The following is a 14,751-nucleotide window of genomic DNA, read 5'->3' as shown; positions in this document are numbered from 1 at the left end:
CATGAGGCAACTATTTCATTCTACAATTACACATATCTATCCACTAGAAATCACATATTCATTGAATATGAATATGAATATATATGGTTACTCTGTTATAATACAATGACTCAACATTCATGATAAATATTAACAACTTGGTCAAAGCAATACTTTCCATTGTTTGTGGAATACTTATTGTTTTTTTGTTTTGTTTTGACAGGCAGAGTGGACAGTGAGAGAGAGAGAGAGAGAGAAAGGTCTTCCTTTTGCCGGTGGTTCACCCTCCAATGGCTGCCGCGGCCGGCGCACCGCGCTGATCCGATGGCAGGAGCCAGGAACTTATCCTGGTCTCCCATGGGGTGCAGGGCCCAAATACTTGGGCCATCCTCCACTGCACTCCCGGGCCACAGCAGAGAGCTGGCCTGGAAGAGGGGCAACCGGGACAGAATCCGGCACCCCGACCGGGACTAGAACCCCGTGTGCCGGCGCCGCAAGGCAGAGGATTAGCCTAGTGAGCTGCAGCGCCGGCCACAGGAATACTTATTGTTAAACAGTGGTTACAGCCAATAAATACCCCAGATCTCATGTGAAGCTATGATATAGAAGACCAAATAAAGAGTTTGAAGATAAAGGAAACTACAAAGTAAGAAAAGCAAATTTAGAAATAGAATTAATGAAATGCACTCCAAAAAATAATCTTAAGAGCATATGAGATCATTTTTGTTGGAGAAAAACACAATGATTCAAAGTAGACATGGGAATAATAGATGGTAAGGAAAAGAAGAAAAATGAACAGTTCTCATTATGAAAACTTTTGCAAACATCAGAAATGAGCTTTCTTTCATGCTACCTTTTTCTTCTTTAATACAGCTTACTATAATTAAAATGAAGTCTCTGCAAATGGAAAGATAAATGGCTAATTTCTGTCATAAAACATAAGGAAAATGTTTTCAGAAATTGAAGAAAAAAGGAAATTTTGGTTTTAAAATAAATGATGCCATTCAAATTTTAACAGATATAGTGATTTAATATTTTTCAAATCCATTTCTCCCCAAAAGGAGTCCCAGGTAGTAGCTGTTGCTACTAATTAACTTTAAAAGACTTAATAATCAAAGAAAGCAGGAAAAAATATTATATGCAGGTAACAACCTGATAAATCCAACTGCTTTACTGCTGGGTAAGCATATTCTTAGAAAAGGGTAAATGAATACAAAAGAAGGAGTTGTTTACCTCTCTCCACTAAGCAGCAAACTTAGTATGAGAGACTTACCTATGCTGTTGATAAAGACAGCACAAGAAGAAATGCATTAGCACACTCTAGCCCTGCTGCTCATGCATCTGCCCCAAGACAGGCCCATCCATGTACACAAACTCTGTCAAACACACACTGTTTTCCTCTCTCACCATTTATTTTTCTCTTAAGAAGCCTTTCAAAACAGATGGATCATCCAAAACGAGGACGATGATAGAAGTTTGTGAGGAATTTAGATATGTTTTTCACTAATTACTTGAGCCATTTCTCTACCTTGAAAATATTTCTGACTACCACTTTACCCAAAACAGTTTCTCGGTATTGCTAAATGAATGCAGGGACTTAGTGCCCATTTCTGAACATTAGTTGGATATCAAGTCATTAAAATGTACCAGGCATTTTTCCACAGATAGCAAACAACAACTGAAGGGGCAATGTCTTTGCATTCAGAGGATCAATTGTGACTGCCCATATTATGTCTGGAAGCCAGGAAATACCTGGCAAACATTTTTCACCACTGTGCTTTTCTGAACTACTTTACTTCCTAAAATTTGGAAAAAAGAAGGGTAGGATCCATTTGGACATAAGCTTTTATGGAGATAGACTAAACACCACAGACACACCAATAAACTAGAAGGTCTATGATTCTAAGTGAATACAATTAGCAAAATACAAAGATTTGCTCTGCCTTTCAGCATATAAGAATACCCTAACTAGAGACCTATTCTAAAAAGGTCAGAATTTTACTAAAATGTCACAAAGTATTAGAGTCTTTATAAACAAATCCCTTAACCATTTACTCAATTAATTTGCATCAGGCAGAAGAGAATTTGAAGCATTGGGGGAAAAAAAAAACCTGTGACCAAAATCAGAGGACAGTCCACGATCCTTCAAGAATTCTTTGCTGGGGCTGCTATTATTGGGCAGTGGGTTAAGCGACCGCCGATGACACCAGCATACCATATGAGCGCTGGTTCAAGTTCAGTTGCTCCAATGATGAAACAAAATTTCAACTGGTCACTATTGCTTTCTTTTTTTAATAAGTTTTATTTATTTTTATGGAAAGCAGAGTTGGGGGGTGCAGTGTAGGGGGAGTGGAGAGAGAAAGAGAAACAGAGAGATCTTTCATCCACTGATTCACTCCCCAAAATGGCTGCAAAAGCCAGGCGGCTGGGCCAGCCCGAAGTCAGGAGCTGGAACTTCATCTGGGTCTACCAGGCAGGTGGCAGCAGCCCAAGATCTGAGGACATTGTCCACTGCCTTCCCAGGCACATTAGCAGGGGACTGGGCACAGAAGTGGAGCATCTGGCATCCAAAACAGCATTCCCATGGGTGCAGCATCACAGGCGGGGTTTAATCGACCACACCACAATATCAGTACTCAGCTGGTCATTATTTTCCAAGGGGTCCACCATATGATAAAACACTGTAAAACCTAAGGCAAAAAAGGCTACTTAGCACTAAATGTGGCATTAAATATAAAAGATCTGAAAGGAGGAAAAATTAAGGCAATCAAAAGTAGTAAGAAAAAAAGTGTTGCAATAGTAAAGAGAAAGAACTATCATCTCCTCTACATAAACTTCTAAAAACTGAAGAAGAAATTAAAATCACTTGAAAACATTGGCAAAAGACATGAGTGGATAGTTTACTGGAAAAAAAAAACATATGCAAGTGGTACTCAAACTTATAAAATACTCAACTTTATCCATAGTAATAGGAATGCAAATTAAACTACACAGAGATACCACTTCTCATCTACAAGAGTGGTAAAAATCCAAAAACTTCAAAAAGTACCCCTTACAGGGGCTGGTGCTGTGGCACAGCAGGTTAACACACTGGCCTGAAGCGCTGGCATCCCATATGGGCACTGGTTCGAGTCCCGGTTGCTCCACTTCCAATCCAGCTCTCTGCTATGGCCTGGGAAAGCAGTGAAAGATGGCCCAAGCCCTTGGGCCCCTGCACCAGCATGGGAGACCTAGAAGAAGCTCCTGGCTCCTGGCTTCAGATCAGCACAGCTCTGGCTGTTGCAGCCAATTGGGAAGTCAACCATCGGATGGAAGACCTCTCTCTCTCTCTCACTCTCCCTCTCCCTCTCCCTCTCCTTCTCCTTCTCCCTCTTCTCTCTCTGTGTAACACTGACTTTCAAATAAAGAAATAAATCTTTAAAAAAAAAAGTACTCTTACAGAAGCTGTAAGAAAATAGACATCTCAAACAGTGCTGGAGTTAGGGAGAGGTGTAGAAAACAGTGAACCCCCAGTGGAGTAGAACTTAATGTTATCCCACAAAAATACACAAGCATTTACCCCTTGATTCAACAGTCCTACTCCTAGGAACTCATCTCCAACTATATGAAAAAACAATTCTCAGGTTTGTTCAGGGTTTTTTTGTTGTTGTTACTTTCTGAAAGTTGTTTAAGTTTTAAAGTATTCTACATAAAGTCGAATTCACTCTTTCTAGGGACCAATTGTGTAAGTTCTGACAAGCGTATATTAGTTCTGTATTCACTATCAAAATCAAAATAAAAAGAAACAGGTCTACCACCACAAAAAATTCCCTCATGCCCCTCCATAGTCAAATTGTTCCTTTGGCAAACACTGATCCATTTTCTATCCCAAGAGATTTGCTTTCCCAGGAGTGTCCTATAAATAGACTCACACAGTATATAGCTTTTGAATCTGGCTTTTTTTATGTAGTATAATGTTTTTGAGATTGATCTGGGTAGTTCTTTGTATCTGTAGTTCATTCTTTCCTGTCAATGTGATATTCCAATCATGGATTTATCATCATTCACTGAAGAACATTTGGATTGACTCTAGTTTTGGCAGTTTGTGAACAGGTTCATGTTTTATAGTGAACATACTTTTGAAATCCTTAGTAGTTAAATTGCTAGGTTTCGTGACAAGATTATGGTCAACCTTACAACAAACTGCCAAATTGCTTTCCAAAGACACTATGCCACCACACTTTCATACCAATATATAAGAATTCCTATTGTTCTCCATCCTTGCCCAGACTTTGTCAGTACTTTAAAAAAAATCAGCTATTCTAATAGCAGTGCATTTGAAAGCTTATTTTTATAGGAAATTATTGGGACTCATTAAATGCTCACACATGAGTCTATTGAGTGAATAAATTACAGTACAACAACATGGAATATGATATAATTATGGAATACTAATTAGCAATAAAACAGGATTTCTATGAACTTATAGGGAATAATTTTCACAGCAAATTTTCAAATATAAAACTATATATGTATTATGTTATTAATAATTATGTTGTTTGATTATTTGGCCGGCACTGCAGCTCACTAAGCTAATTCTCCGCCTGCGGCGCTGGCACCCTGGGTTCTAGTCCCGGTCGGGGCGCCGGATTCTGTCCCGGTTGCTCCTCTTCCAGTCCAGCTCTCTGCTGTAGCCCAGAAAGACAGTGGAGGATGGCCCAAGTGCTTGGGCCCTGCACCCGCATGGGAGACCAGGAGGAAGCACCTGGCTCCTGGCTTTGGATCAGCGCAGCGCACCAGCCATAGTGGCCATTTGGGGGGTGAACCAACGGAAGGAAGACCTTTCTCTTTGTCTCTCTCTCACTTTCACTGTCTATAACTTTCTCTCTGTCTCTCTCTCTCTCTCTCACTCTCTAACTCTGCCTGGCCAAAAAAAAAAAAAAAATTATATTGTTTAAGCTATACTGAAAGTATATAAATACAAACTAACAACAATAATTACTTACAAAGGGAGAGTAGTAGCAGTGTGGAAAGGGCAAGAATGAAAATGGGATTTCATTGAATATATCTTCTTGTGTGGTTTTGCCTTTTAAACCACATTCACATTTAACATATTTTTAAAATTAAGCAAGAATAGGGACACCATAAAAAAACAAAATAAAAATAAACGCAGGAACCCAATTACTTGTCAATTTGCTGACAATAATACAGAGAGAGAAAAAAATCATTTAAGAAGACTGAACACAGTACTCTGAACTACACAGTCCTGTAGGAAGCAATGTAACATTAAGAGAATTACAAGAAATCTTGAACTTAATAAATTTACAGTTTTTAGTATTATTTGGGTAGCAATTCTGACACTACTTTGTGTGCACTATATAATTGGGCAAATGAGCAAATATATTGATGCTTTGAGAACTAGACTTCTAAGAGATACAAATATAGAATGTGACAAGAGGATAAACCTGGGACATTAGATTAGAATGAGAAGTATCAGCTTTATTTCATGATTCATAAAAAGTCTGTGCATCAGTATGGTGTAAGTCTAAGCTCTATCCATAGAAGAAACATATGTAATGCCTACATCTCAATTTCTAAATATTAGTACCAGTAAACGGAATGACACCTCTTTGAGGAAATGGCTAATTGTAAAACTGCTGCAGAGCTTGGACTGAACCTACAACACCTTATGACAGAAAGAAAGGAAGAAAAGGAGAGAGAGAGAGGGGAGGGGGAGAGAGCAAGGGAAGAAAGGAATAGCATTATATTCTTAGAAATCTATGAACTATATTGAATCTGTTTAAAACTTTAAAAACTTGGGGCCGGCGCTGTGGCACAGTAGGTTAGTCAACCACCGTGGCACCGGCATCCCATATGGGCGCCGGTTCTAGTCCCAGCTGCTTCACTTCCAATCCAGCTCTCTGCTATGGCCTGGGAAAGCAGTAGAAGATGGCCCACGTCCTTGGGCCCCTGCACCCATGTGGGAGACCTGAAGGAAGCTCCTGGTTCCTGGCTTCGGATCGATGCAGCTCCAGCTGTTGCGGCCATTTGGGATGTGAACCAATCGATGGAAGACCTCTCTCTGTCTCTCCCTCTCACTGTCTATAACTCTACCTCTCAAATAAATAAATAAAACCTTAAAAAAATTAAAAACTAAATAATTTAATTAAAAAAAAAAGAAAACGTGCTCAAACATGGATGGATAATAGTTAAAACTCCCAATGGCCAAATCTAGAACAACTGGGAAATCAAAATCAAGGAAAACAATAGACTATAATCCACTAAGAAATTAGAATCTATGTGCCAACAATGACACTAAAAAAATGGAAGTAATGAGGCTGGCGCCGCGGCTCACTAGGCTAATCCTCCACCTAGCGGCGCCGGCACACCGGGTTCTAGTCCCGGTCGGGGCGCCGGATTCTGTCCCGGTTGCCCCTCTTCCAGGCCAGCCCTCTGCTGTGGCCAGGGAGTGCAGTGGAGGATGGCCCAAGTGCTTGGGCCCTGCACCCCATGGGAGACCAGGAGAAGCACCTGGCTCCTGGCTCCTGCCATCGGATCAGCGCGGTGCGCCGGCCGCAGCGCGCCGGCCGCGCCGGCCATTGGAGGGTGAACCAACGGCAAAAGGAAGACCTTTCTCTCTGTCTCTCTCTCTCACTGTCCACTCTGCCTGTCAAAAAAAAAAAAAAAAAAAAAAAGGAAGTAATGAAAGGAAAATATTTATAGAAGAATGTCAACTAATCAATATTAAATAATGATAAAAATTGGGTTGGTGCTGCGGCTCACTTGGCTAATCCTCTGCCTGCGGCACCGGAACTCTGGGTTCTAGTCCCGGTTGGGGAGCCGGATTCTGTCCCAGTTGCTCCTCTTCCAGTCCAGCTCTCTGCTGTGGCCCAGGAAGGCACTGGAGGATGGCCCAAGTGCTTGGGCCCTGCACCCGCTTGGGAGACCAGCAGGAAGCACCTGGCTCCTGGCTTTGGATTGGCGCAGTGCACCAGCAGCAGCACACCAGCCATAGCAGCCGTTTGGGGGGTGAACCAACGGAAAGGAAGACCTTTCTCTCTGTCTCTCTCACTGTCCACTCTGCCTGTCAAAAAAAAAATAATGATAAAAATTGGAAAATCAGTATTTTACAACCATCATAGAAACACTGGGTGAAAAACAGAGACTAGGACCATGGCATGGCCTAAAAGTATCACTCTATAGATCACTTATTAATTACAAAGCAAGAAAGGTATCTTTACAATAAAGAAATCTAGTAGACATTGCCTTAACTAATTATATACTTCCTGATGAGGTGTAATGAAAATAATGTAACATGACCTTTGTAATATTCCTGTCAAAAATGACTAATTTCAATCTAGTCACATGATGACATAACCATCTGTGTCTAAACACAGGGATGTTAGGGAGACTAGATATTTATCTGAATGTGGCTATAGGGAAAAAAATGAAAGAAAACATCTGCTATAAAGGGCAATATCGGGACAAGTGGAGAAATTTGTATATGAGTTGCATAAATCAACTGACTTCAAAAGGTTAGCAAGTAATTTTTAAAATTGTAAGCATCATGCAAGCTAACAAGTTTGAAAGCTGTATTTGGCCATGGGCTGCCAATCTGCAACTTCTGGTTTCAGGAAGTTAAAATTCTAATGACATTCATTTCAATTTGACTTCTTAAGAAATTATAAATTTCTGCTACTTTTCTGTCAATATAGAAAGTCTAACAATAAACATTTTGAAATCTAGGCCAGATACTATAACAACAACTATTCTGCAAGCCATTTGACAAAAAATAATTATTGTCATTGTTTTATAGATAAGAGATACTTAGAGAAATTACATGATTTGTCATAAGAGCACAAAGCTAGCTGCATTTGTACCTTATTAATACAAGCCTTATTTGGGTACTTTCCCATCACCCTGTGATATAGAATAAATTGTGTTTCCCAAAATTCATACACTGAAGCCCTAAGCCCTGTTGTGACTGTATTTAGATACAGGGCATTAAGGTTAAATAAGGTCATAAGGGCAGGCACTAATCCAAATGAACTGGTGCAGCCCTTATAAGAAACGGAAGAAACATCAAGGATGTGTGCACAAAGACAAAAGGCCATGTGAGGACACAGCCACAAGACAGTCACCTGCAAGCCAAGGAGGCAGGCTCAGAAAAAACCACCCCTTCTGGAACCTTACCTTGATTTTCTAGCCTCCAGAATTAGGAGAAAATTAATTTCTGCTGGTTAAGCCATTCAGTGCATAGTATGTTGTTATGACAACCTTAGCAATTAAATATACCCTGTCACCTCAAAACTAGTACCACAACACAACCATAATCATCAAGACATCCCAGAAGGCTTCCTATTATATGGTGTTTGTACAAAAATTAGTAATTTTCTCCTGCTAGCTTCACATTTCAAAAGAGGCACTAAAATCTGGAGAGTTAAACCTGACATGAATCATTTGGTCAACATTTGATCAGTGTTGTGGAGGACACTGCTCCTTAACGGTTGTAAATAAATTAAGAGAATTACAAACTAGAATATAAGGTATGTAATATGTGAGGCACCAGTGAAGTATTCAAAGAATGCAAAAGCTCTGAAGTAAGCTAGTAACAAAAAACCACAGACCTACATTCTCAAACTATTTCTTATTCAGTACTGCTTGATTTCAGCAGGTTTTTCTTGTGTACACATATAGTACATGGAATTCAGCAGTCCATGTTAATATATGTTATCAGAACCTACACCAACTTACATTTTACCTCTACTCAAAAACAAAAGCAGAGAGTCATATCATAATAACTGTCATATAGTGAAAGCATGGAATGTATCAAGCACGGAAACAGGAGCATTATACACACTGCATCACTTAATTCTCACAACAGTCCTATCCTCATGAGATACCACCATGTCCCTTTCTCATAAGTAATATGTAACCTGGAGTGTTTATTTGTATTTTATCTTTAAAAATCACAAAAATTACATTCCTGACCAATCTATAACAAAAATGCATTCTCAATCTAAAATTTCACAACTTCTAAAAATGTATGGAGTCTTTGGCTGGTGCTGTGGCATAGCAGGTAAAGTCACCGCTCGCAGTGCTGGCATCCCATATAGTCTTGGCTGCTCTATTTCCAATCCAGCTCTCTGCTATTGCCTGGGAAAGTAGTAGAAGATGGCCCACGTCCTTGGGCCCCTGCACCTGTGTGGGAGACCTGGAAAAAAAAAAAACTCCTGGCTCCTGGCTCCTGGCTCCTAGCCAGGATTGGTCCAGCTCTGGACATTGAGGCCATTTGGGGAATAAACCAGCATATGGAAGACTCTCTCTGACTCTCTCTCTCTCTCTTTGTAACTCTGCTTTTCAAATAAATAAATCTTTTTAAAAAATGTATTGAGTCCTATCTGGATATTTAGAGAACAACATTAAGATCTGTATATGGCACAGGGTGGTAGAAAATTCAAACCAAATTCCCTTAATCACAGATATTCCCATTGAAAATCAACTGAGCTAAGTGGTTGATCAAAAATGGTTAAATAACCACAGCATTATATAATTCAGCTTTAACATACAATTAGAAAAAAACCAACCTCATCTTGCTTGTGACCCTTTCATTAATAACCAAAATAAAACTATACAGAGAATTTTACTAGAGAATACTTTTTTTGTGCAACACTTCTCAACAATCATTAAGAGACTGACCCTGGTATCCTCAGTAAAACTGGGGGAGACGGGTGAGTTGGTTTAACCATGTGAGCTGGTCTTCCACCCAGGATGACAACTGACTATTGGGACTTAATCTTCACTTCCCTAAACCATTAAAGTTTTCCCATTTCTAACAGACATGTTATTTTAGTTTAATAAGGCATTAACTGATTACAATGTGCAAAGCTCTGTTCTAGGTGTTTTGGTTTCTCTACCCACGTCATTTTAATCTCCTAATGAAGTATCATTAAGCTAAAGAAACAGTAAATAGCCTAAAATGTCATTTAACTCAAAGAATGCATTAAGTATGTTTCCATAGGACAAGTTCTCATTTCGGAGAATAAGAGCATGACTAAACTAAATTATAGTTAAAATATTCACTAGGCTAATCCTTCACCTGCGGCGCCGGCACCCAGGGTTCTAGTCCCAGTTGGGGCACCAGATTCTGTCCCCGTTGCTGCTCTTCCAGTCCAGCTCCCTGCTGTGGCCCAGGAAGGCAGTGGAGGATGGCCCAAGTGCTTGGACCGTGCACCTGCGTGGAAGACCAGGAGGAAGCACCTGGCTTCTGGCTTCGGATCAGCACAGCATGCCAGCCGTAGCGGCCATTTGTGGGGTAAACCAACGGAAGGAAGACCTTTCTCTCTGTCTCTCTCTCACTGTCTAACTCTGCCTGTTAAAAAAATTTTTATTAAAAATACTAGTAACTCTTAGAAGCAATATATTTTAGAAAGTAAAATACAACTTTCTCTTCAAGCATTGAACTCATTGCCAGAAAAATTTAAATCATACTAATGGCGAATCCACAAGGGCTCCAAACATTCACGGTATTTTTTTGTTTTTTGATGGCACTAAAAAAGTTTCCTTAAGACCCTCTACAGGCTTGAGTGTTCCATGGGTAGGAAGTACCATTCTCATCTGGGATATCTTGTTAAAAATGCAGACTATCAGATTCATTCTCAGCCTATAGAATGGGAATCTGCAGTTTAAATATGACTCTCACCTAATTTCTATGCGTATTAAAGTTCATGAATCATTTTTCTATACATGGATTTTTAGCTGGGTCCTGGGGTGACAAGAATTTCATGAATACCTTGAAATTTCATGCAGAATATATGTACACTTTATTGGGAAAATATTCCCATATATTTTTTATCAAACTCTCACATTATTACCACAAATAGATTAGGAACCACTGCCCTGTGAGATTCTATTCCACAGCTACCAAACTCACCAAGTCAAAGTCACAATATTCCAAAAACTATGCTATTCTCAAAGAAGTCTGTTGAAGAATGACAAGAATGAAGGTCAGAACGTCACAGTGGGTCATGAAAGACCTTATCTGAAGAATTTATTCACACCATGCAAGAACTATGCCAAGAAACCAGTTTGGAGACATCTAAATAAATAATTCTCTACATGAGGTTTGAGATTGAGAATGTGCACTTGAAGAAGATTCAAACTGAGAAGTAAATAAACATAAGGTAGCATTTTTTAAGATAGGATGCCATTAGATGACAGTGAAGTGATGAATTCTTGTGGTAAGAGCCCAATCAGCAAATCTCTCATATGAATTCTGTTTGATTTGGGATATGGGACTATTTAAAAATACTAACTTCCAAGTACATTCTTACAATACTTTCTCTATGAGGAAACCCCAACACATTTTACAAGTCTCACTCTCATCATCTTCTCTGGACCTCACAGGACAAAGTAAAGAAGAAGTGTGGCACAAAAATTTAAGAGATTAACCAAGATTTTCAGTGAGCTAGTGATAAAGATGGGTTCCTATCCAGGAGGTTCTCAGTGATATGTAAGAATGGCATATGCACTTCATTCCCTGATCACATTACCAAATACATACTTTTCAAAGTCTGTATGACCCAGAAGACTCTCGGTGAGACACAGAACTATGTATGCATTTCACTCCTTGATCTTATCATCTAATACACACCTTTCAGGGTCTGTATTATCCATGGGAAAATAATAAGTGCAATTCCTGCTTCCATAAGCTATAGTGCTTGATAAACTTTTATTTCTCTAATGGGTATCCAAAATGTAAATAAAAGGAGCCAACTGGTCTTTCTTGAGATTGATGCTTTACTGTACTACTACTGTAACTAGTTATCCGTAATGAGTCCAACAGCTGACAGTCCAGTCTCCAAGGTGGATCCATGTCCTAACATACCAGTCATTCCAGGCAAGAAGAGAGAATGCTAGAAAATATTCAAGGGGATCAAGTCCTCTCTACCCTTTCTATCTCCATGGCTGATCAGGCCACTGGTTGGTTCCTTTGTTCTACAGGGGTGCATAAGACAATACTTGAAAGACTTTTCTTGGCTCTAATATGGATTATTAGGAGTTCTTATTATCCAAGTACAATATAGATTAGGATGAAACTCTCGAGCATTGTTAACTGTTACTATGCCCCATATATATAATAAATATATCCTAGTAAATTATAAACTTTAGCTAAATATTCACTTAAATTGCCAAAGTGTGTACCCATCACAATGAACACTGTATCACAGGATATAATACTTGACACATGTGAGAGTCTCTCAGACATTTAACCAAACTTAGATGCTAACACTGAGATACACAGTTAATTTATTTGATTTTCAGCCCAACAGTTTAAACTAGACCAATTCAATTTTAGAAGTAAAAAAAAAAAAATGATAACTGGGACAGGCATACTACAGTAGAGATATATAACAGAAGTCAGCAAAGAAAAAGTCATGAAAGTGAACAAAAAGTAACATTTGTTGATCACCTTTTATGGAGCAGACATGTATTCCAGCCTACAGAGTAGAGATTCCTGTCTTTACTTAATAGATGAAGATACTAGGTTCAACATATTAAATAATTTATCTAAGATTAAAAAATTAGTGGCCAGTTTTAGGGCACAGTTTTTGGGGAGAAAGAAGAGCAAGGAAGGTAGTAAAGATACAAGAGACAATAACAGGGCAGAAACAGTGAACTCAGTTTTATCTGGAGAAATGAAACAGTGGAAAAGAGACAAGTACAAGTTTCTGAACACACCAGAATACTAAGTACAGGAGTAAATGGCTCTTCACACAGTCAGTAGCCATTTTAAAAATAAAAAACATGATTATTAATATTTTTAAATAAAATGGCAGAGCCGGGATTTTAACACAGTCTGTTAACCTGATTTCAAAGCTCATGCTCCTAAACAATTCATTCAAAAAAAGAAACTGATTCAGCGTATGTATATGCTTGAGTATTTAGGGAAAAAAACAATTTAATGCAAAATCTCAGCTGTCACATAATCTTATTTTCAAAATCACATTAAATATACTTTTAACAACAAAGAAGAATTTTAAAAATTTACTAGTTAAGCCACTTAATCTTATTCATTGCTTAATACAGACACAGAACTAATTTGGGAGATTATACATAGGTCATAAAATTCCCAGAGATCCTGTAATCACTTACACACTGACATCCTAAGGAACTATATACTCCAACTTTCTGGGATCTTTTTATATTTCCAATGTGAACCCTTACTGAAGGCAACGAAAACCACTTGTTCACTCGTTGCCTTTTGAAAGAACATCTATTATTGGTGTCAGGAACTCCATTCCAGTTTCAGCAGAGTTCATCTAGACTTCTTGTTTCTAGATCCGATAGACTCTACACTTTCCTAAGGTAATATGCAGTCAGTACGGAATAAAAAACCCTGAGTCTTTATGAAATGAAAATGAGATGCAGATTAAGCTACCCACATGCCACATTAGACTTGCTGGGTTGGATATCCAACCCTGGCTCCTGACTCCATCTTCCTGCTAATGCAGACCCTAGGAGACAGCAGTGATGGTTTAATGTAACTGGATTCCTACCATTGATATAAGAGATCTGAACTGAGTTCCCAGCTTCCAGCTACAGCCCACCTCAGTCCCAGCCGTTGTGGAAATTTGTCTCCTACGTCTCAAAAAAATAAACAAAATCTAAATTCTTCAAAAGAATCAGAAACTAAGTTATCTTGGTGTATTTTCAGTTTCCTTAGAGCCCAAAATGGGCTCTATTTGAAATGGCATCTAATATCAAGATCATACAAAATATATTACACAGATAAGTTATTCATTACATCTCCAACATATCATCTTTAAACTTAAAAATAGTCTCACTTTCCCAGTTCAAAGGTTAGTTACCTCTTCATCATCTTCTTCATCTTCAACATCCAGAATTCCTGAATCCTGTTCAGACTTGGGGCTAGTACTTTCTATTTCTGTATCCAAGATTGTATAGGCATCTTTCTTAGATTTTCTCTTGCTACCTATTCTGGGTTGTTGCAAAATGATGTTATCCAGGTTTCTTTGTTGTTGAGCCTAGGATAAGAAAAACAGAGATGGGGCAGGGGGAGACCAAAGTTAAATAAGCTTTCAATGAACTTCAAATTTTGAACAAATTGCTAGCTATCTTAAAGAAAATACTATAATAAAATGTTTTAATTTATACATAAATATAAATTTTAATTTCAGAAATAAAACTAAACATACTAATAACTACATTTTAAATCTGGAGTTATCCTACATAACTCATTTTCTAAGTTAACACAGAAAAAAGATACTCAATATAATCATAAGACTTTTCCGTTATGCCCACTAAATCACCACAAAATGAAATCTACCATTTTTACCAAAGTAGTCAAGAGATTCATACAAATGCCACACTGAAACCATAGTAGTTAGGGATAAAGGGAAAACTGTAATTTCCTTGGATATATTTAAGCTTAAGGGGCCAACCAAGATAGCTACCTGGATATAAGACATCAACAAAATGTAAACAGAAAAATGAATTATTTTAAGAGTGTAATTTGGATTAACAGGGTTCTATTACCATGATCTGTGGAAAACAGGCTTTTAAAAAGGGTTTATGGGGCTGGTATTGTGGTGCCAAAGTTTAAGCTGCAGTATCCTGTATCAGAGCCCTGGTTCTAGTTCCAGCTGCTCCTGGCTGCTCCACTTCCAATCCAGCTCCCTGCTAATGCACCTAGGAAAGTAGCAGAAGATGGCTCAAATATTTGAACCCCTGACACCCATGTGGGAGACCAGAATGGAGTTCCTGGCTCCT

General features: G+C 38.7%; 1 protein-coding gene across 5 annotated transcripts in view; it reads right to left on the bottom strand.

The window, feature by feature from the left end:
- Positions 1-14,751, bottom strand: part of EXOC6B (exocyst complex component 6B) — a 738,880-nt gene that overhangs the window by 402,214 nt on the left and 321,915 nt on the right. For all 5 annotated transcript variants that reach the window (XM_051842763.2, XM_070068946.1, XM_002709766.5 and 2 more), the window contains one exon: positions 13,830-14,006. In XM_051842763.2, coding sequence (XP_051698723.1) covers positions 13,830-14,006 — 177 coding nt within the window. The remainder of the gene's footprint in view (positions 1-13,829; positions 14,007-14,751) is intronic.

The sequence above is a fragment of the Oryctolagus cuniculus genome, chromosome 2 (assembly GCF_964237555.1).
Source record: "Oryctolagus cuniculus chromosome 2, mOryCun1.1, whole genome shotgun sequence".
NCBI lineage: Eukaryota > Metazoa > Chordata > Mammalia > Lagomorpha > Leporidae > Oryctolagus > Oryctolagus cuniculus.
This window is presented reverse-complemented; position numbering and strand designations above follow the sequence as displayed.